Source organism: Castor canadensis, chromosome 6 (assembly GCF_047511655.1).
Source record: "Castor canadensis chromosome 6, mCasCan1.hap1v2, whole genome shotgun sequence".
Classification (NCBI taxonomy): domain Eukaryota; kingdom Metazoa; phylum Chordata; class Mammalia; order Rodentia; family Castoridae; genus Castor; species Castor canadensis.
In genome coordinates, this window is record NC_133391.1 from 35,284,029 (window position 1) to 35,307,995 (window position 23,967).

General features: G+C 42.2%; 1 protein-coding gene and 1 non-coding gene across 3 annotated transcripts; both read left to right on the forward strand.

Annotated features, from left to right (window-relative positions):
• The first annotated feature begins 3,515 nt into the window (after nt 1–3,515).
• Nucleotides 3,516–3,673, forward strand: LOC141424339 (U1 spliceosomal RNA). Its single transcript, XR_012449289.1, has one exon. It is a non-coding gene; the product is annotated as a U1 spliceosomal RNA (small nuclear RNA).
• A 7,218-nt stretch (nt 3,674–10,891) lies between these two features.
• Nanog (Nanog homeobox) lies at nt 10,892–16,285 on the forward strand. Of its 2 annotated transcripts, none has more exons than XM_074075319.1 (4): nt 10,892–11,042; nt 13,900–14,168; nt 15,706–15,792; nt 15,905–16,285. In XM_074075319.1, the coding sequence occupies exons 1-4, from the start codon at nt 10,892–10,894 to the stop codon at nt 16,283–16,285; spliced, it is 888 nt and encodes a 295-aa protein (XP_073931420.1). The 2 variants fall into 2 exon arrangements, with proteins under 2 accessions (XP_073931420.1, XP_073931421.1); XM_074075320.1 differs by having other exon boundaries at nt 15,956–16,285.
• The last annotated feature ends 7,682 nt before the right edge of the window (nt 16,286–23,967 follow it).

The window sequence follows — 23,967 nt, forward strand, 5'->3', positions numbered from 1 at the left end:
AGATGTAGGCCCTGAGCTCAAACCCCAGTACCACAATAAATGAGTGAATGAATGAATGAATAAATAAATAAATAAATAAATAAATAAATAAAATGTGGAGGCTAGAGGCATGGTTCAAACAGTAGAGCACCAACCTAGCAAGTGTGAGGCCCAGAGTTCAAACCTTAGTATCACCAAAAAAAAAAAGGGGGGGTGGGAGGGGGCAAGAGAAAGACAAGAAAAGAAAGAAACCTAAGGAAGTATAAGGACTGGAGGTATAGCTCAGTGACAGAGTGTTTGCCTATAGTGCTTAAGGCCATTGGTTTAACTACTAGCACCACAAAATAAATAAGGAAGGCTTGGGGCTGTTTTTTGGATGGTATTGGGTTGAACTCAAAGCCCCATGAAGGCATTCTACCACTTGAGCCACTCTGCCAGCTTTAAAAGAAGGGACCAAACTGGAGTTGTGGTTCAAATGATAGAGCACTTGGTTTGCTAGTGTGAAGACATGAGTTCAAATCCCAGTCCTACCCAAAAAAATGATGGGAGCTAAAACAAGGGAGGGAAGGGAGGGAGAGAGGGAGAACAAAAGGAGGGGGAGGAGGAAGAGAGGGAGGAAGGAAAGAAGGAATTCATGGTGTGGTACAAAAAAAAATAGATATATAAAACTTTTATGAAGTAAAAGCACAACAATAAAGGAAAAAAAAAAAAGAAGAAAGAAAACCCTAGCCAAGTCAGGCGCCTGTGGCTTATGCCCATAATCCTAGCTACTTGGGAGATTAAGATTGGGAGAACCATGGTTCAAGATCAGCCCAGGCAAAAAAGTGTGTAAGACCCCCATGCCATCTCAAGGACAGCTGGAAGTTTAAAATAGGAGAATCTCAGTCCAGGCCAGCCTGGGCAAAAAGTGAAACCCTATCACCAAAATAACCAGAGCAAAAAGGACTGGAGGCATGGCTCAAGTGGTAAAGAGCCTGCCTAACAACTGTGACTCCCTGAGTTCAAATTACAGCCCCATCAAAAAAAAAAAAAACCTAGCTGGTGACACACAGCCTGTAAGTCCAGTACTCAGGAGGTGGAGGCAGCCTGGGCTACCTAGTGTTCAAGGCCAGCCTGGGATACATAGTGAGAGTACCTCAAAAATTAATGAAAGTAACCAGGCGCTGGTGGCTCTATGTCTGTAATCCTAGCTACTCAGGAGGTAGAGATCAGGAGGATCTTGGTTCAAAGCCAGCCCCAGACAAATAGTTCACAAGATCCTATCTTGAAAAAACCCCAACACAAAGTAGGGCTGGCAGAGTGGCTCAAGTGGTAGAGTGCCTAGCAAGGGTGAGGCCCTGAGTTCAAACTTCAGTACTGCCAAATAATAATAACAATAAATTAATTAAATAAAATAAATAAGTTAATTAAAGTGACCATGGCCTGGGAACACTGATTCAAGTTACCCTGAGTGACATGTTCCTCTAAATTATTTTTTAGGCCATGTGGCTATCAACTCTTTTCAGGAGCTGGGGTTGTAACTTGGCAGTAGACTGTTTTCCTTGGCAAGTGAGCGGACCTGGGCTCACTGTAAAAACAAGGAAACAAACACCACCACTACTCAGTGTATCTCAGATATATCGCTTTCTTTTTTGGGGGGCAGGGAGATAGGATTTCATTATGTAGCCCAGGTAGGCCTCAAACTCAGAATGCTCTCACCTCAGTCTCCTTCCCAAGTGCTGGAATTACAGGTGTGTCTATTGATGAGCCTTGCTCTTTCCTCCTTTTCTTTTTTTTTTTGCAGCACTGGGGTTTGACGCAGGGCCTCACACTTGCTAGGCATGTGCTCTTACCACTCCACCAGCCCTTTTTTTGTGATAGGTTTTTTCGAGATAGGGTCTCTTGAATTATTTGCAGGGGACTGGCTTCAAATTGTAGTCTTCCTGCTCTCTGCCTCCTGAGTAGCTAGGATTACAAGCATGAGCCACTGGCACCCAGCTGATTTATTCTCCTTACCCTACAGGATTTTTTTTTTTTTTTTTTGGCAGTGGGTTACACTATAAGAATTCTACCATGCCTCCCCTATACAAGTGTGTGACCCTTTGTTCAGCTGTCTTTAGACATTATAAGCCTGATGATTTCATATCATTCCCTGTTTAAAAACTCTTCAGTAGTAGTTCCATAGTGCTTTTAGAATAAAACCCAATTTTAATTTTATTTTTTGAGGCAGAGTCTCACACTATGTATTTCAGACTGGCCTTGAACTCACAATCCCCCTGCCTCGGCCTCTTTTTTTGGTGGCACTGGTGTTTGAACTCAGGGCCTCACACTTACTAGTCAAGTATTCTACTACTTGAGACACTCCAGCAGCCTTTTTTTTGTGTTGGGTTTTTTTTGAGATAGGGTCTCAGAACTATTTGCCCAGGCTGGCTTCTAACTGAAATCATCATGGATTACAGGTGTGAGCCACTGATGCCTGGTCGTTTCAGCCTCTTAAATACAAATGCTTTCTTAAATTTGAATTTGTTTGTTTGTTTTGGTGGTACTGGGGTTTGAATTCTAGGCTTCATGCTTGCTAGGCAGGTGTTCTACCACTTGCCATTCCTCCAGCCCAAATCTGAATTTCTGTTGGTTTTTTTTTGCCGGGGGGGGGGGGTGCGGGGGCAGTACTGGAGTTTGAACTCAAGGCCTCCCACTTGCTAGACAGGTGTTTGACCACTTGAGCCACTCCTCCAACCCTCTTTAATTTTTACATGTTTATTGTTTTGCAGACAGGGTCTCACTATATTGCCCCAAATGACCTTGAACTCCTAAATTCAAGTGATCTTCCTGCCTTACTTGGCCTCCCAGGTACCTGGGACTATAGGCATAATGGCACATGGCTTGAATTTCCTTTTCAATTTCAGGGTACAATGCTCTTTTAGCTCTTTTACATGATTAAACATTTACAGGAGAAAACTCTTGCTTCTCTTCCTCTAATCCCTTTATTATAGCTAGGCTACTATGATGTCCTGAAATATTCTAAGTATAATATTTTTGTAGAGCTGCTGCTGAAACCCAGGGCCTCATACATGCTAGGCCAGCACTTTGCTACTTGAGCCACACTCCCAGCCACTAAGATACTAAGATGCAACATGATGAGGGCCAGCAGTTTTATCTTGCCCTATTCTAGTTAATTAGAGCAACAGCAAAGGTCAAGATAAAAGAATTAGCACTAGTGCTGGATTTTTCATTTACCCTCTCCAACACCATCACCATTAACCATCCACCTTACTAACCACAGTCTAAGAACTACAGTCTAAGTTATTCCCTCCCATCCCTCCAGGGGTGTTTTTTGTTTTTGGGTTTTTTAACCCAACTGAAGTGACAAAGAAGTCCCTTTTTATCTTGGGTCAAAGGTCCCCTGAGGGTAGGGTGGGAAAGAGGGAACAACACTACTGCTGATAACAATAGAGTTGTTCAAATCAGGGCCAGGACTGCTCTTGACCACTTTGTTTGATGGTTTACCCTTCTCAACTTGAAGACCTTAGAATCTGATAAAATGCAATTCACAATTCATACTTACCTGGCAGGGGAGATACCATGATCACGAAGGTGGCTTTCCCAGGGCAAGGCTTACCCATTGCACTCCGGATGTGCTGACCCCTGCGATTTCCCCAAATGTGGGAAACTTGACTGCATGATTTGTGGTAGTGGGTGACTGTGTTCGCACTCAAAAAAAGAAAAAGTCACAATTCAGTCTTTGAAGATTCAAAATCTGTAATTAAAAATCTGGAGGGTGAATCCAAGTATGATATGTTTGATATAAGAACTTTTGTAAATGCCACAATATACTTCCAGTTCAGCAATTAAAAAATAAAAATAAATGAGTAAAAATAATTAATAATAAAAATCTGACAAATCCAAAACCACAAGGCAGGAATCTGCTTTTTTTTTTCTTTCCTATCTTTCTCTCTCTTTTTTTGAGAGCCTTGTATTTCAATAATTTTATGAATGTCACTATTTTAGCTCCTGAAGCTAATTCATTAATTTGGTAAATATATATACATATATATATATACACATATATGTATACATACATATATAGGGGGCAGTACTGAGGTTTGAACTCATGGCCTCATACTTGCTAGGCAGGCACTCTCCCACTTGAGCCACTCTGCCAGCCAGCAAATACGTATTGAAATTGTTTTCTCCTACTGTGGAGCACTGTATTCTAGGATTATGCTTCTCGTGTTTTATGAGTACAAGAATTAGAAATTCTTCAGACAGATTTCTGGACACTGCTCCCAGAGATTCTGATTTAGCAGACCTGGGGCAATACCCAGACCAAAGATTTGCTGTCTCACAAGTTCCCGGGCAGTGCTAACGTCAGTGGTAATTGGACTGTACTTTTAGTAGCATTGTACTAGGTTATGGTAACATAGAACCTCAAAGAGTGACTTAGTCTGGCAATGTGGTCATGACTGTAATCCCAGCTCTTGAGAGGCTGAGGCAGAAGGATCTCAAGTTTGACACCAGCCTGGACAGCATAGTGATACTTTGTTTCACAAAAAAGGTAGGTGGAAGAGGCTATTTTAGGCAAAAATACATTTTAAAAAGCTAAACTAAAAGTACAAAGTGGTAAGTGCTGTAGGAAGGGTTAGGCCTTGGGTGCCAAGGGAGTGTAGGAGCGCCTAACTCCTTCAGAGAAGGGGACTGAGGAAGGGGAAATCTAATTTGTGCCTCTTTTTTTTTTTTTTGTAATGCTGGAACTTGAATCCAAGGCCTTGAATATGCTAGGCAGGTGCTCTACCATGGGGCCATATCCCCATTCCCTAATCTGTATCTTGAAGAATAATGAAAATGAACCAAGCAAGAACTGGAGAGAAAAGCACTCAAGACAGTGGGGTTAACAGGACAGAGATTTTCCAGAGCTTGAAACTGAGCTGAAATGCAGGCAGAGGGAGTGCCTGCCTAGCAAGCACTGGGGGGATGAACCCAGGGCTTGGGGCAAGTTAGGCAAGTGCTACTGTTTTGTTTTCAGGTGCATGTATTAACTATCCCAATTCATTTATTAATTTAATTGCACCTTGTGAACATGCACAAAATATACACACAAAATTAGAACTTTATCAATACTAAATGTACACTCAAGGCTCTCCAAATGATGTGAAGGGGAGCATGACTTTGGTTTTTTTTTTTGGTTGTGCTACTTTGCAAGTGTGAGGCCCTAAGTTCAAACCCCAGTACCACACAATTGAATATGCATTTTCAAACTCTACAGAATTCTTCTACCCCCATTCCTTATAAGATTTTGACGTATTTCTTTCTTCTTTTTTTCTTCAGTACTGGAGCTTGAACTCAGGTCCTATACCTTGAGCCACTCCACCAGCCCTTTTTTGAGATAGGGTCTCTTGGAACACTTTGCCTGGGCTGGCTTCAAACCTGATCTCTGCCTCCTGAGTGGCTAGGCCTACAGGCATGAGCCACTGTGCCTGGCTTGACATATTTCTTCATGGGGGCAAGATATTTTTCTCTTATGAATCACTGAACCAAAATCCAATTTCCTAATTAATTTACTATAAATTAGATTAAGCCCAATAACCAAGTTTGAAGAAAAAGTACTCAATTAAAACACAGAAAAAAAATTGTACTACTGAAAAGTAGTACATGATAAAACACATATTACAATGTTGAATGTTTTCTTATTAAACCAAACTATTTAAATTTTACAGTTGAAATTTAATACAGAGAAATGTAGCTCATGCCTGTAATCCTAGCTACTCAGGAAGCAGAGATCAGAAGGATCACGGCTCCAAATCAGCCCAGGCAAATAGTTCAAGAGACCCTATCTCAAAAAAAAAAAATCACAACAAAGGGCTGGTGGAGTGGTTTAAGGTGTTAAGGTATGGGCCCTGAGTTCAAAACACAGTACCATTAAAAAAAAAGTTACATATATGACTCTCTCTATATAAAACAAGAGAAAGCATGGGCATATCTTCCCCAATTTTAGAAATAATCTCCTGTGTTTAATCTATGTAGTTTGGAAAGAGAAAAAAGTGAAGGCCAAGTCAAGGGATCCAGACTGGAGAGACAGCCTCAGTGAAACACTGCCACACAGGAGGCTCCCTCCCCCAGCAACAGACTGGCAGTTTTTAATTGCACTGAATTGCCATTTAATATTTAAATATCCCATAGATATGTGCCGATTATGATGCCAGTGTGTCAACACAGGCAGGGTTGTGTCTGCATACAAACCTTGTTTCTCCCTCAAGCCCATTCCTTTTCAACAAATAATGAGGGTCTCCTTTCTGCCTGGTTCTGCTCTGGAATTGTCGTTCTCATACAATAGCACCCATGGCGGGGGCGGGATTGTTGTAGTGCTGGGGATTGAGGGGAGCTGCCTTCTCAGGCTAGGCTAGAGGACACTGACACATTTTGTGGTGAAGCCTAGTAATTGTGTCTCTATGAAGCTCTTGGTGATGCCATGATGATGGTGTACGTACTGTACTCTTCTAAGTTAAGGATGCAACACTAAACAGATAAGAAGCAGAGCTGGAGATGTAGCTCAGTGGTAGAGTGAGTGCTTGCCTAGCATGCACGAGGCTCTAGGTTCCTCCTAAGCCCTGCAAAAGAAAAAAATAAAAATCAGGTGGAGGACAGACTGGGAGGCATCATAGAGAAGGCAAAAAGATGTAAAGGAGGTGAGAGATCAAACTGGTCAGATTTCTAGGGGAAGAACCAACTACAGAGAGACAGAAGTCAAGGCTGCTGCCCTGGTCCTGGGACAAGCTCTCCTGGCTTGTTCAGAATGAGCTGGGAGGCCAGGTTCATGGGGGTGGAGAGAACACAAGGAGCTAAGACCAGGTGGCTTTTGTAATTCAACTGTTTGACTTTTACTCTGAATGAGAAAACCAAAGGAGAACTGTAGAGAAAATGTGACTGTCTTTTAAAAAACCAAAAATAAACAAAACAAGGCTGGGTTTGGTGACAAGTGGCTGTAGTCCTAGCTACTCAGGAGGCTGAGGCAGGAAGATTGCTTTGAGCCCACAACTGGGGTTCTAGACCAGTCTGGGCAACATAGTAAGGCCCTGTCTTTAAGAAAATAAGACAAAAGGAGAGATGATTGGGAAGCTGGGGGGCAAACAGGGAGAACAGTTGGGAAACTTGGAATATCCAAATGATATGGGAGAAAAATGAGTGTCACATGTCACAAAGGGACTGACCCTTTTGCCAAGAGACGCAGTAATCTCAAAGCCATAACACTCCTATAACACACACAGTAACAAGAGAAATAGATACATGAGCACTGTGGGCATGGCTCAAATGGTGAGTACCACCACCAAAAAAAGAGAGAAAAGTCCTGTGACAGGGTAAGTAGAGAATGTAGATAAAAAGGTTTGGGACTGGATGCCAGGGGCTCATACCTATAATCCTAGCTACTCAGGAGGCAGAGATCAGGAGGATTGCAGTTTGAAACCAGCCCAGGCAAATAGTTTGAGAGACCCTATCTTGAAAAAACGCAACACAAAAAGGAGCTGGGGGAGTGGCTCAAGGTGTAGACCCTGAGTTTAAACCTTAGTACCACACACACACAAAAAAAAATTAAGCTTAGGTACCCTCCATGTTTTATATAATATAGGGGATGAGGAAGAAACAGAAAGGAGACTGAGAAAACCACTAAGATAGTAGGAGAAATGCTAGGAGAGAATGAACTAATAAGAGATTTAACTTGAAGCTCAGTCTTTTTACTAACTATGGTTACTCCTTTACTTTTCAGGTTTCTGGGTCCTCATTTCCAAAGTCCTACTTAACATCCCCAAACTATATTTATTTATTAAAGCCACAGTGATCAAACAGATACACATTTCAGGCACTAAGCTAGATGCTAGTTAAGGTGGCTACAAAAGTGGACAGACCAGGATGTGATGTAGGTGACAGCTTGCTCTACTTCAGCTGCTGTGTGGTCTTCCTAGAGGGACTCCTTTCCCACTGCATTCTTGTCTTTGAGCTTTTTAACAACAGAGTTGGAACCCAGGGTTTGCTCTCAAATTGTTAAATTCCTGAAATTCCCTTCCACAGTCTCCCTATATTTTTCCTTCCTGGCTCACCTAAAGTCTTCCACTGTCTTCTGACTCCCCCTCCTTGCCCCACCTCTCCACTTTGTACTCTGACCAAGCAATGCAACCTCATTCTTTTTTCAGAACTTATCACACACTACACTTGTCTTTGGGGTCTGTTTTGATCTGTGCAACCAAATTGTGAGCTCATTTTAACATACCCCTCCTCCACTCCCTCAGCCCATTCCAACACAGTCTTCACCTTATTCAAATGGCTTTCCTTGGGGAAGAATGTAGCAAGCCTGCCTTGGAGTTACCAGCCCCCTTGTCTTTGGTCTTTCACCCCAGAAACTCTCACCCTAGACAGGGATGGGGGCAGGGGGTGAATTCATTACAGGCTCTTATGCAAAGACCCCTTCAGCAAAGAACAAAGCTTCTGTACCTGCTGCGGGTAACCTCAAAGATGAAGTGGTCTCAACAGTCCCTGTTTACCAAACTGTGCTGTGGAGAGCCAGGAAGTCAAATTTTTCCTTTTAATTTATTTTTATTTTTTTGGTGTACTGGGGGTTGAACGCAAGGCCTCAGGCGCTTGCTAGCAGGCTCTATATAATTTGAGCCATGCCCCCAATGCCCCCAGCAATTTTTTCTTGTTTTAAAGAAATTATATTCTAGCTCTAATGACACAGTAACTATCTGCTTTGAAGCACAATATACCCAACTCTGCTCACTTCCCTGATGCCTCTATTCTTCCTTTTTACCCAGAATTACTTCTCCTTGGTTTGAACCTAGCCACACACCAACTCTTACTAGTTGGCATCTTTATTTGCATTGTAAACAAAAATCAGCTTGTGTGGGACAATGTCAGCAGCTCTGGACTACAAGTAGCCGAGTATAAGGGCAATTAGTCAAGTCTGTTCTCAGTGGGCTGTATAGCAAGCCCCTATCTCACAACAGCAAACAGAAAAGAGTCCAAAAAAAAAAAACCAGAAAAGAGTCCAGTCTTAAAAAATATGTAGTAGGGATTTGCTACGAGTTTGCTTTCAGGGGTGGGAGATTGGAAAAGAGGTAGAAATTTTAGGTTTCTTGAACGTTGGGTTTGAGAATGGGGAGGAAAATGGAAAATTATGATTAATATATTAAATATATGTTTGGTTTCTTTTTTTTTCCTTTTAGGTTTTATTTTTAATTCTCTTTTTTTGGGTGGGATTGGGGATTTATTTAATTCTTATAAAAGACTTCTTGAAAAATTAGAAGTCTTTCAAATACATTCTTTTACATTTTACTAACTGCTATCTAAACCTTAATGTTCTGTTTATTTAGTGCTTAACTAGAAAAATACAACAGGCCAAATTCTTATTATCATAGTGCAATAATAACCTTTTTCAATATAAGATAAAACAAATATTCTTCTGACATATTATCTTATTGGAGGGCTTATATTTCATCTACATATTGTTTAAAATATTAATATCTCTTGAAATAGAAATTGCTGGAACCCATTTTTTGGGGGGGGTTAGTACTGGGGTTGAACTCAGGGCCTTCTCTCTTGCAGTTCACTCCACCACTTGAATCACTCCACCAGCCCTGGAACCCCATTCTAAATATTTTCTTCCTTTGATAAATATGGCCCTTATCCCTAAAAATTGGTGGAGCACAGAACGGGGTGGTGTTGAAGGACATGACAATATTGCTGAGCCAGAAAAGAAAAAGCTACAGGGGGTTGGGGGCAGGGGGGAAGATATTTCTCTTTATCCCTCTCCTTCCAGTTGGATTGCCTTAGATCTCATTTTCCTCCATGAGATTTCATGGCTTAAATCTAATCATTTTATATCTAGTGATGGATGTAAGAAGCTGCTGTTTTTAATTCTATCATGTTCCGTTGTAATCTAATGAAAATCACCACCAAAAAAACAAAAAGGTAATTTCAAACTTGGGTGTTTTGGAATACAGAATTCCAACAGAATTTTATCTAACAACCACCATTTGTGACCACTGACGTGATAAATATGAAAATTTAACATTTTAATTCCTACAACAAGGGGAAGAGTGTGTATTTAGGTCCCTATTTATAAAGAAACTGTGACTTAATAAAGTAGCCAAGCCAAAATTCTACCCAGTAACTTGTATATAAGAACTAATTTAAAATTTTCCCACAGTACAAAGTAGAGGCATAATTACTAACAGGATACAAAGGTGCCGTCAGTCATCAGGTCACAGGTCCTTTCTTCTGGCTTCTGTGAAAAAACAACCAGGAAAGACTTTCTTATCTTCGTAAAAACTGCAACACAAGAAGGAACTAAGATGGGAGTTGACAGGAGGACCGTGTTTAGCATCACCTGATCCTTCGCAACGTGCCCTAGGTGTTTTATGACTGCAGGGTAAATGAAAGAGGAAAATGAGCAGTTGACATTTCTAGGAATTGGAGGTGCATCGACTTCAAGGTAGAAACACAGCGAATCTGTAAGTATTTAGTTAGTGAGTTTATTTGGTCCCCTCGTTCTGTGGCCCCAGTTTTCTGGTTTCCCACCCAGTCCAAATTACTCCACAGTTCCTTTTGCATGACAATAGCTTTGGTGAGCCTGGCAGACGGGATTAACTGAGAATTCACAAGGGTGTGGGGAGGCGTGGGCTGCCTGGAGGGGTGGGCCTAAGGGTGGTAGAACCTACATTATAAAAATCTAGAGACACCAAACCTTCTGCCTGTGGCTTGATTATTTCATCTTACTGAGGGCAGTAGTCTTGCCTTGTGGCTTCTTGGTATTTTTTTACCTGTGAGATCTTCCTTTTCTTTCTTCAGTCTTCCACTTAGACACTTACATTTTAATGCCTTAGGCCTCCTCCCTTTTTTTTTTTTTTTTTAATAACATCCATTGATTTCTCTCATTCAGAGTAACATGAGTGTGGATCCAGGTTGCCCCCAAAGTTTGCCTTGTTCTGAAGCACCCAACTGTAGGGACTGCTCGCCAGTGCCCTTGACTTATGGGCCTGAAGAAGATTGTTCGTCTTTGCCAATGTCATCTGCGGAGCTGCTCCACACAGAGACTGGTAAGAGAAAAATTTGATCTTTGAAAGGTCAAGTTCCATAGGGGAAAGAGAGGAGGAAAAAGGGGCTGAGGGCTCATCACCTTCTTGAGAAATTATAGTCATTTGACATACACGGGTGTCGTTATCAACCCTTTGGACACCCCTCTTTGAATTGCAACTTGGTGGCATATACCCTTTCAACTAGGTCCCAGGTCTCAGGAGTTGTGGACAGAGAAAGGACGTAAAACTGAGCAGTTTGGCTGTAATATGTATTTTGAGAACCTAAATGCTTTATAGACACCGTGTAAATTACAGTAATTAATCACTCAATCACTATAGCATTTAATTACTGTAACTTAACACATCTTAACACAGTGCTGGGCCCCTGGAGTGCTCATTTGCCAGAAGACCTAACCTCTGAGTTTAGGGGTGAGCATCATATTTTTGGCATTTGTATTACACAATTAGTGTACAGTGTATTCAGTTTTATGCAAGTGTGTCTTCTCAATCACACTAGCGGTTGGCTCTCTCTCTCAGCCTTTGGCTATGCAGGTGTTATTTATTTAGCAGTTCTGATTTGGTGAGCAGCTGGTGTGTTCATTTCTCCTAAATCCCAAACCAGTGTGACCCAATTTTATGGCAAAGACAACTCCAGAATGTTTAAATCTTCTGACAGTCAAATGAAAAGTGTCTAGAGGTTGGATTTGAAACACATTTTGGCTTCACAACCTGTGCCTTGTACCAGGGCATCTAAGTTTATCAACATTGGCTAAATAGCTTAAACTATTTGCACTATGACTGTAACTACAAGAGATAGCTGTGGAAAAAGAAAACACTGATGGCTGTTGTACATATTGTATGTATGCATTGTGGGAATCAAACCCAGGGCCTCACGCATGCTAGGCAATAGCCTTACCACTGAGCCACCCCTGCCGCCCTCTCTCCCCCCTCCCCCTAGCGCCCCAGGCCTGGTGACTCATGTATTTGAGCAGTATGTTTTAAATGTTACCCTGCTTTTCTAAAATTTTGGGTTAATGTCTTTGCCTTTATAAAATTTCAAATGTTGACAATAGTGGTGCGTTGTGAGAATTTGTTTAAGAATGAAATGAGCCAGTGGGCATGTCCTCAATGAGCCAGTGGGTATCAATGGCTGATTTTTGGGGCATGCCCTACTTCTAATGTTTAGTTGAAGGACAACATCCCTCCACCCACCTTTTTTTTCTTTTTTTTGGAGAAACTGGGGCTTAGCAACTTCTCTTTTTATAGCAGGAGATGGTGGGTGTTTGTTGCTTTAAAGCCTGCCATTTCTTCCAAGATGACAGGACATAGGTATATATTTGGCTGGAGTTGAACAGCAGCTGAGTGCAATACTTATTCAGGTGGCTATTGAAACTCCATAATGCTGGGGTCATTGCCTAGTGGTGGGGAGGCCCTGGGTTTGAAAACAAAACTCTGGGCGTGGTAGTACTCTCCTGCAAAGCTCAGCAGGAAGGATGAGGCAGGAGGATCCCGAGTTCAAGGGCAGTCTTGATCTTTCTGCCTCTAGGCCAGCTTGAGCTACATGGTGAGACCCTCCTGTCATCAAGAAAGGTGGTTGAGCTCAAGTGGTTGAATGCCTGTCTAGCAAGTCTGAGACACTTGAGTTCAGAAACGGTTGTGGTGTCTCCCCTACTCAGTAGGCAGAGACAGGTGAAGCTCAAGTTCCAGGCCAAGTTAGCCAAGCCCTAGCTCAAAAACCAAATAAAAACTAAAGGCTGTGGGTGTGATTCAAAAGGTGTGGAGTGCTTGCTGAGCTAGGGCACTAACACCAGGGCCTGGGTTCAAGCCCTCGTAACACAATAAATGAGTAAATAAAAAAGGGCTGGCAGAGTTGCTAAAGTGCTTAAACACCTGCCTAGCAAGCATGAGGTCCCGAGTTCAAACATCAGTACCACAATAAATAAATAAGTAAATAAATTGATTTTATTTAGTACAAAATTAAAGTGTGGGGGCCTGGGATGTACTTCAGTGGTAGAGCACTTGCCACATGTGTAAGGCCCTGTGTTTGATCTCCAGCACCACAAAGGAACAAACAGAAAAACCTAGGAAAAAAGTCATTATACTAGCCCAGCTTCTTAGGCATAGATCAGGAGCATCACAGTTTGAAGCCAGCCCAGGCAGATAATTCTGGAGATCCTATCTCAAAAATATCCAACACAAGAAAGGGCTAGTGAAGTGGTTCAAGTGGTAGAAGGGCCTACCTAGCAATCCTAAGGCCCTGAGTTCAAACCCTAGTACTGCCAAAAAAAAAAAAAAATTATGTGCCAAGTCCTCTGTAATTAGTCAATTTGATTCATTTTTTAGGCTGTCACTATGTTACCTAGGGTGGCTTTGAACTCCCTCCAGACTCAGCCTCTCCTGGGTGACTAGGATTCAGACATGTACTACCCTGTTCCACTCTGTTGGTAGCAGCTTTAGTCTTCTACCGTAATCTTTTGTTTATTACTGTTGGAGTACTGGAGTTTGAACTCAGGGCTTTGCACTTAACAAGGAAGATGTTCTACCGCTTGAGCCACTCCTTCAGCCCTGCTACTCGCTCAATCTAATTGTGTAATTTTTAAAGTTATTTATGAAAGGCCCAATTAAATAGGTAAAATGGGAGAGACTGGAGGTGTAGCTCATATCTTGGACTTGCTCTGAGTCTATCCCTACCACTGCAAAGAAAAAAAAAAACCATAAAATAGAGGCAATGTGGAGATATTTATGTCACTTCTTGATTGTTACTGTGTAGAAGCTGACAAAGTGGTTGGATAAGAATTTATTACCTAGGTCTAGGGCTGTGAAAGCAATGTGTTTGATATGTAAGTGAGAAAAGTGTCATTTTGCTTATTCCCAACAGCCTCTCCTCTTCCTTATGCCATGGACCTGCTTACTCAGGACAGTCCTGATTCTTCTACCAGTCCCAAGGCCAAACCACCAGATTCGGGTTCTGGAGAGAGCACAGTGAAGAAGGAAGATACTAAAGCCCAGGTCAAAAAGCAGAAGATGCGGACTGTGTTCTCCCAGACTCAGCTGTGTGTGCTCAATGACAGGTTTCAGAAGCAGAAGTACCTCAGCCTCCAGCAGATGCATGAACTTTCTGGCATTCTGAATCTTACCTACAAACAGGTAGGGTTGTTTGTTGTTGCAGGAATGTAAAAACAAAACAAGGCTGATGAGGATGTACTTCTATGGGTATTGGTGTCTGTGCACCCTTCTGTAAATAATTTTAAGATGGAAATGGGATCTTTTCATAACTAATTTCTTTTTTGTGTGGGGTTGGCAATTGAACACAGAGCTTCCTTCCTTTCTTCCTTCCTTCTTTTTCTTTAGACAGTCTCACTATTAATTAGGCTTAGGTTTGCCTCATTTGATTTCCCGCCCCAACCTCCTGAGTGCTAGGATGTATGTAACTCCACCTTCCTGATTATAGGAGAACCCCTAATCAACATTTGTTCTCATTAAAATAATAGCTGCACGTTTTTAGGTTGCATCTGTGTGCATCCACTAACTAATAGGTCAGTCCATTTTTGTATACTTGCTAGCCATGGTTTTTATTTATTTATTTTTGCGGTACTGGGGCTTGAACTCATTGCTTAGGGTCTACACCTTGGACCACTTCACCAGCCCCTTTTTGTTACAGGGTTTTTTGAGATTCGGTTGGTCCCGAGAATTATTTGCCTAGTCTGGTTTTGAACCATGATCCTCTTGATCTGCCTCCTGAGGAGCTAGGATTACAGGTGTGAGCCACTGTTACCCAGCAGCCATGGATTTTTTTTGTCAATTGACTTATCCTGTGGGGGTGTGTGTGTCTGGGATTTGAACTTGGGGCTTCACGCTTGCAAAGCTTCTCCTGCTTGAGCCACATCTCCAGTCAGTTTTGCTTGGGTTATTTTGGAGATGGGGTTTCCAGAACTATTTGCCAGGGCTGACCTCTGACCTCAAACCATGGATTCCCCCCTGATCTCAGCCTTGCAAGTAGCTAGGATCACAGGTGTGAGCCACCAGTACCCGGCTCTCATTAAATTTTATGAAGTATTATTAAGGTGCAAAAGACATTTACTCAATCAAATAGTTTGTTTTTCTATCTCTGGTGGTAAATATAAATGTGCTTGTGGGAGTGGGGGGGAGCTACTACAGACAGGTTTCTTTAATGAATGACCTCAGTAAAACTGGTGAGAAGGGAGGTCAGACATTAAGTGTAATGGGCCTTAAATGTCAATAACCAGGTTTATTAAACAAAAACCAGGCAATTGAGCATTCAGTCATGGGACATTGGTTCAAGATTTAAGGGACGACTGTTAAGAAGTTCAGAGTTTTAGCCAGGTGCTGGCTCATGCCTATAATCCAAGCTACATGGGAGGCTGAGTTTAGGGAATGGCAGTTTGGGTCCTGCCTGGGCATATAGTTCTCAAGACCCCATCTCCAAGATAACTAGAGCAAAATGGACTAGAGGTGTGCCTCAAGTGGTAGAGCACCTGCCTTGCAAGAGCAAAGCCCTGAGTTCAAACTTGAGTACCACACACACACAAAAAAAAACCCTCAGATTTTTGTTCCTCACCTTTAGAAAGTTGTAGCTGGCAGGAAGAAGAGTTACAATATCCTTTGATTCAAAGCACATCTGTGTTACTTGTGTTTTATAATTGCTGTCACCTTTTGCTTACAGGTTAAGACCTGGTTCCAAAACCAGAGAATGAAGTCTAAGAGATGGCAGAAAAGCAAGTGGCCAAAGAATGGCAATGGTGTGACTCAGGTAACAGGAAGCTTTCACTCTTCAGTTCTCTCTCCTTCCCTCTCTCTGATTTTCTGATGCGTACGACTGCAGACACAGTTCTGAGTTTCCCTGTGCCATTGTTCTCTTTCAGAAGGGTTCCGCACCTCCAGACTATCCTGGCCTCCATTTGAACTGTAGCCAGGGGTGCATGGGGAACACACCTTCAAACCCTCCTGTGCGGAACAGCCAGGCCTGGAACCCAGCTTGGAGCGACCAGGCCTGGAGCAGCCAGTCTTGGAGCAGCCATTCCTGGAGCACTCAGACCTGGTACAGCCAGGCCTGGAACAGTTCATTCTACAACTATGGGGAGGAGCCCGGGCAGCCCTACGTGCAGTTCCAGCAAAATTACCCTGTCAGTGATTTGGAGACCACCTTGGAAACGGCTGGGGAAAGCCTTAAGTATTTTGGTACCTCACAAGCCTTGGATTTATTCCTCAATTACTCTGTGAATATGCAGCCTGATGACATGTGATGACTGAGTTATTCAGATTCAGTCAGCGCTGTGGCTGGATTCCTTTCTTCCTCTAGGATTTTTGTTTTAGAGCTGGGGTGGGGGATAATCGGAGTCTAATCAATAACCTTAACCTGCTACAGACAAGATGTCTCTGGTTACTGATAAGTAGTTGTAATACAGGTTTGGGGTTTTGTGTGTGTGTGTGTGTGTGTGTGTGTGTGTGTGTGTGTGTGTGTGAGTGTGTGATACTGGTATTTGAATTCAGGACCTTACACTTCTAAGACAGGTGCTCTACTGCTTGACCCATCTGCCAGTCCTTTTTTGTGTTTTTTTTTTTTTTTCTTTATGGTACTGGGAATCAACCCAGGGCCTCTTGCATGCTAGGCAAACACTTGACCACTGAGTTACATCTTCAGTCCTGGGATGGGTATTTTTGATAGGATCTTGAGAAATATTTGCCTGGGCTGGCTTTAAACCTCCTGATCACTGCCTCCTGAGTGGCTAAGATTGCAGGCCTGAGCCACTGGTGCATGGCAAGTTTGGGTAGTTTTAGGATGTAGAATCTGACTTCTCAAGTGTAGGAAGTAAGAAAGTGCAAAGATGTATGAAGGACTGTTCCCATTGTTGGAGGATGGGGCACTTTATCTATTAAAAGGTCAACTGTGGAGGTGAAGGGTTGAGCTACAATGTGACCAGCTGATCTTCTCTACCCCTTGGGCTCTGTCTTTCAATACAACCACTATTTTGTTCATTAATATTTGTAGAAAGATGTTACATCCTTGACTGCATCATGATAAATATCAGTTTGACAATCAAATAAAATACTGGTTTTACATTTAGTGGTCTCTGCACTTTCATCTAGTGCTCAATGAGTAAAGATTTGGCCAAATATCGTGCTCACTTTTTCTCCCTCTCTGTATATTTATGTATAATTTTTTTTTCTTTTGGTGGGACTGGGGTTGGAACTCAGGATTTTGTACTTGCAAAGCAGGTGCTTTGCAGCTTGAACCACACCTCCTGTCCATTTTGCTCTGGCTATTTTGGAGATGGGGTCAGCCTGCTTGCCCAGGCTGCCTCAAACCTCAATCCTCCTAATCTCAACCTCCCACAAAGCTAGGATTACAGGTGTGAGTCACCAGTGCCCTGCTGTATGTGTATGATTTGTGTGTGTGTGTGTGTGTCCTATACTAGGGACAGAATTCAGAGCATGCTAGACAAGTGTTCTACCACTGAGCTACCTCCCCAGCCTAAGTCACCAATTTTTACAGTCTTAGAATTCCAGCAGATTGAAATGTAACTTTAAGCACAGGATCACAATCTTGTTTGCCACATGCCTTTTTCTTTTACATGTGAATGAAGGACAAATTACAAGAGAAAATTAGAGCTTTCTGCCCAGTGCGGGGCAGGGGGTGGGCTGCGCGGCGCATGTTTTGATGGGACTGCAACCCAGGACCTCTGACATGCCAGGCCTGATCTATACTCCTGGCTTATTTTTTTCCAGTATTTTCTCCAGTATTGCAAAAAAAAAAAAATCTTGTCTTTATGTCTTTACCTAACTGTATATAACAAAGTACCCATAAATTTGAGGAAACAACTGAATGTTAAATCAGTGTGGAAATATCAAAACCTTGCCATGCTCCTTACCTGCTGACTGCTGCTTGTCTTTGCTTTCCATTAAATTCAGCTTCAGCTATAAGACGGTAGGGTTCTTATCCTTGGAAACAGTGTTTATTTCTCATCCTGATAAAGGTTGGTGTGGCAGATGCTTAAAACGAGGGCTTCCTTCATAAAAGGTTTTGGAGTGAGGGGAGTTTGAACTCACCTCTTTGCACTTGTGAGGCAGGTGCTCTACCACTTGAGTCAATATGTCCAGTCCAAAAGGTTATTCTTGTAGATAAGAGGAACTTTTTATTCAATTAATGAAACAGGAATTGACCAGGGAATACATTTTCAGAGTGTGTAATGCTTCTATGGAATGAACCTGCAAAGTCTCACCCAGCTTGGGGATTAAACCTAGAGCTTCAGCTTCCTGAAGTGCTCCTTCCTCCAATGTGGTAGAGCCCCTTGGAGGATGTGAAGTATGACTGCAGGCTTAATGAGAAGGCTGGAGATTTAGAATTTATGGGAGGTTTGGCTAGTGGCTAGTGGCATAGCTCAAGTGGTAGAAGACCTGCCTAGCAATCACAAAACCCCAAACTCAAACCACAGTATCGCCAAAAAAGGAATTTAAAGAGGTTAAAAACTGGGAATGCTTTAGAATTAGCACAGAAAAGTGCTAATCTGGTGTAATGCACACTTGTGCTATGTATTGTCTTAAGAGTGTCCACTTTGGCTGCAGGAGAGAAAGCGAAATTCCTGTAGCTCATGAGGCAATTGGATAAGGTACTGGTAAATCTAGTAAATTTAGGTAAGTAGAACACAGGGAGGATGGGTGAGGAGGCACCTAATCCTCAGTCTAGTACTAAACACAGCAGAGGCACAGCATCCGTAGTTTACGCATCCCCTGACACACATGTATCCCTGCAGTCCAGGTACCTCAGGTGGGTTCCTCTTAGTGGCCAGAAGTATTGTACTGCCCCAGGTCACAGGGCACATTTGCATAATGGTTTAGGGCATTCCTTCTGTAGAGCCCAGCAGTTGGGTTCTTGTGACCATTACCACACCATCAATGGAGATGGTTGGTACATCAAAGAGATGGGTCATATCAACATTGTCATACTTCCATTCTATCTGGAAGTGTGTTAAGCTTCTATCGTGAGTGTGTGTGTGTTTCTGAGGATCCAATCAGAACCTTGTGCATGGTGGGTAAGGAAGTACTCTACCACTTAGTTACCCCCTCAACCCTGAGTCTTTCCTTTTTTCCTTTTTGGTGTTGGGATCGAACCCAGGGCTTCATGCATTCTAGGCAAGCGCTCTACCACTAAGCTACATCCCAGCCCTCAAGCCCGTGTAAAGACAGCTTGATGTGTGAGCTATGGTTTTTGAAAACTTTCTCTTAGTTACTGCATGTGGAATGATGGTACCATTACATTCAAGTAATTTCCCAAGGTTTTTCTTTTTTGGGTTTTTTTTGGCAGTACTGGAATTTGCTTGAAAACTTTCTCGTTAGTTACTGCATGTAGAGTGATGATATCATTACATTCAAGTAATTTCCCAAGGTTTTTGGTTTTTTTATTTGACAGTACTGGAATTTACTTGTGTGTGCTCTACAAGTTGAGCCATGACTGTAACCCTCCCAAATGTTTTAACATTTAAAACAGTAGACAACATTTTTAGGGTCACAGCATTTCCACCATCCACCCAGGGTGGGAATAGTTTGAAAGGCAGCACCGCCTGCAGTTTTACCTAGAGGCTTCACCCCAAGGAACCTATTCAAATGCTTTATTTAGGTGGCCTTAGTCAAGTAACTTCCTGTGCCAGAAGCTTTTGTCGGCCCCAGTTGAGTTCTTTATTTAACAAATTCTCTTTATCTTCCGCTTGGGGCAAAGCCCACTTGGGTGCAGCACTATTTACCTAGGGTTCTCCCCCCTCTGTCTGGCAGTTGTCTGCCTTTACTTTGGAGTTTGCAGTCATGGCCTTTTTTTTTTTCCCCTGTAGACACCAGGTTTTCTGAATAGTGAGATTATTCAAAGCAGAATTAATCTTGTCCTTTACTGGAGAACAAGATGCTTGAAGTAAACTGAGCAAGGCCTATCCTCTCACTTCTGAGCTTTGAAATTTAGAAGCCCCAGGCAAATTCAGTCCAGTGTATCTTTTTCCTTTAAGTTCAAAAGGAAAGGGAGGTTCACAAGACAAATTGAATTTTAAAACTAAAATGTAATTTTGGAAGCAATATCCACTTCCTCTTGGAAGAATGAAGATAAAGCAAGGTTTCCAAGGGAAGAGGGAGGTGAGAGGACAGAGAATGGCAGGTGAATTTATTTCCTTTCCGTCTCATCTCCTTGTATCATATTAGTTAATAATGTTGGTGATCCCATAGCAAAAAAACAAGGGATAAACTGAAAAGCCTTAAATCAGTTTTGCACCTCTCCTGATTCTTTTGATAACTTTTTCAAGCCTCTTATTTTCACCTAAAGCTTACACAGAGTGAATTTTGCTTTAATATTTATTAGTTTTGTTTTCAAAAAATGGACCTTTCACCTTCTTAGGTATTAAATAGTTTTGAACAGTAATACTGGATCTTATGTGGTTTTTTTCTTACTCTTTTTCTTTTTAAGACAGGGACTTAACCACATAGCTCAAACTTGAGGTCTTCCTGCCTCCACCTGTGAGTCTGTGATTACAGACTTGTAGGCCTGTGTCACCATGTGCAGTTCTCAAGCCAATTTTCGATTCTGTTTATGAAAGCATTTCTCCAGAGCTGGTAGAGTGGCTCAAGCAGTAAGAGTACCTGCCTAGAAAATGTGAGGCCCTGAGTTCAAACCCCAGTGCTGCCAAGAAAAACCCACTTTTCTAGCCAGGCTTGGGTGGCTCATACCTGTAATCCCAGGTGTGATGATACCAGAAGTATCATTACAATTAGTCTGACACATCTTTCCATGTTTAAAAACATCTATGTCCTTAGCTGGGTGCTGGTGGTTCACACCTGTAATTCTACCCACTCGTGAGGCAGAGTTCAGGAGGTTTGTGGTTCAAAGCCAGCCTGGGCAAATAGTTTGAGAGACCCTATCTTGAAAAAAACCCATCACAAAAAAGGGCTGGTGGTGTGGCTCAAGGTGTAGAGCTGAGTTCAAGCCCCAGTACAGCAAAAAAAATTAAAATAAATCAATGTCCTCACCAGGTATGGTGGTTACACACCTACAACCCCAGCACTCAGCAGGAGAGATAGGAGGATGATAAGTTTGAGGCTAACAGGGCTACACAGAGAGACCTGGTCTCAAAAAGGAAAAAAAAACCTGTTGTATCAAAGTAAATAGTCATTGTCTTTTAGTTTTCTGTAATGATATCTTGTTTTAATATTTCATGGATAGCTTTTTTTTTTTTAAGGAAATGACAAAAGTCACACTGAGAAGATGCTAATTCTAAAGAGAAAACATTTCATGTCTCCCCTGTTCAACTACCTGAATTTCTTCCTTTTTTTCATATCAGAAATGTTTTGATTTAAGTGCTGATTTTTGGTGTTGGGGGATTGAACCCAGGGCCTTGCACATGCTAGACAAGTGCTCTATCCTAAGCTGCTTCCCCAACCCCTCAGAAACATGTTTTGTTTTGAGACAATATGTAGCCCAAGCTGGCCCTGAACTTGCCATCCTTTTGCCTTGGCCTCCCAAGTGCTGGAATTATAGGAGGTTACCACCACTCCCAGCTTCTGGAAAAAAAATTTTGAAGGATTTATTTTAGTATAAGAGGGTGAAGTATGGAGAAGGGGAAGGGATGGAGAAAGATAAAAACATCTCTGCTTCTTACACAGGAAATGGGGGCATAGACTCCTGAATTTTTTTTTCTGGCAGTACTAGGATTTGAACTTAGGGTTCATGCTTGTTAAGCAGGCACTCTGCCACTTGAGCCACTCTGCCAGCTCTCTTCTTGTAATGGTTCTTTTTTTTCAAGACAAGGTCTGGCAAACCATTTGCCCAGGTGATCTTCTGATCTCTGCCTCCTGAGTAGCTAGGATTATAGGTGTGAGCCACTGGCACCCATCTATCATCCTGGATTTAAAAACCTGTTCCAAATAAATTTAAATTTTGACATGAAAAGAGGTTGCCTTTTAGTATTGCAATTAAAAGGCCCAGTCCTTCAAAAAAAAACAAAGCAAGAGCGGTTCCTTGGTGGCTGTGAATTTTACTATCTCTTCCCTAGGTTTTCACCTGTTGATGGTAGGAAACAATAAATGGTGCCTCCATAAATAATTTTTTCCAAAAGCAAATAGTGAAAAAGGAAAAACAAACTTCCCTGCTTTCTCTTCAACTTTTCTTCTGAAGTTTTAGCATGATGCTTTTAAGTAATAGGTGCCCCAAGTCTTTCTGCAAACCCAAATCTATCCCCTCTCTCTGTCTCTCTCCCTTTCCCTCTGTTGCCAGCCCCCGAAAAAACCAAAACAAGCATTTAGTTTTGTTTTATGCTCAGAGTTCCTGTGCATCACACTCAAACTAAGCCAGCACCCTACAACAAAGCCACACCCCAGCTCTCAGTTTGATTGACTATTTTGGCGGTATTAGGATTTCAACTAATACCTGCAGGCACTCTACTGCTTGAGTCACATCCTCCAGTCCTGTTTTGCTTTAGTTATTTTTCAGATTAGGTCTCACAAATTTTTGCCCAGGCTGCCTCGGACTGGGGTTGTCCTACCTACGCCTTCTTCTAGCTGGGATTATAGACATGACCTGCCAACTCTGGCTTCTTTTGCAGGTTTTTTTTTTTTTTAGTGGTCCTGGGGTTTGAACTCTGGGCCTCCAGCTTGCTAGGCAGGTGCTCTATGGCTTGAGGCATATCCCAGCCCCTAGCCCTCAGAATTTTAGCATCATTTTTTCCATAGTTTATTTTTTTCCTCACTGGAGTTGTTCCTTTGGCCTTGGGTCTGTCCTCTTATACTTCCAAACTCGACATTTCCGTTTTCTATCCCTTGGGTCATAAAGGGATAAGAAATAGTTACTAAGTTTAAAAAGCAGCAGAATTCATGCAAAGGCCCTGGGTTCAATCCCTAGTCCTACAAAGCAAATAAGCAAATAAACAACAGCCAAATTTACAGATCTTGCCCTATTGAGTTCTGTCTTTCTAGAATGAACTTCCCTCTGGTTTGTTTTTGATTTCTGCTGGGTCCCCTGAATTCACCCCCAGACAGGCACAGTTTAGCAGTCAGCTAGGGAATTGGGCAGAGTTCATATTCAAAATTTTGAATCTTTCACAGTTTTTTTGTTCTGTCATGCCCCCGGTCCTAACAGTTCTTTCTTTCTTTCTTTTTTTTTTTTTGGCAGTACTGGGGTTTGAACTCAAGGCCTTCACCTTGAGCCACTCCACCAGACCCTTTTTTGTGATGGGTTTTTTCCAGATAGGGTCTATTTGTCTAGGAGCAAATAGGTTTTGAACTATTTGCCTGGAGCTGGCTTTGAACCATGATCCTCCTGATCTCTGCCTCCTGAGTTGCTAGGATTATAGACATGAGCCACTGGCACCTGGTTACCTAACAGTTTTCTTGCTATCAAGATTTTCCCACTTGCTGGGCACTGATGGCTCACACCTGTAGTCCTAGCTACTTGGGAGGCTGAGATCAGGAGGATCACAGTTCTTGTCCAGCCTGGGCAAACAGTCCACCAGATCCCAAAATAACCAGAGCAAAATGGACTGGAGGCATGGCTCAAGTGTTAGAGTGTCTAGCAAGCACAAGGCCCTGAGTTTAAACCCAATACCACTAAAAAAACCAAAACTCTTAAGTTCAAGCCCCAGTACCACCAGAAAAAAAAAAAATCAAATGGCAACTTTGGCTGGCAGAGTGGCTCAAGTGGTAGAGAACATGCCCAGTAAGCATGAGGCCCTGAGTTCAAACACAGTTCTGCAAAATAATAACATAAAAATTTAAAAATGAAAGCACTTTTTAAAAAAACAAGACAAAACAAAAAACAACGCCTGCAATCCTAACTACTCAGGAGGCAGAGATCAGGAGGATCGAGGTTCAAAGCCAGCCCAGGCAAATAGTTCATGAGACCCTATCACAAATAAGGGCTGGTGGAATGTCTCAAGGTGAAGGCTCTGAGTTCAAGTCT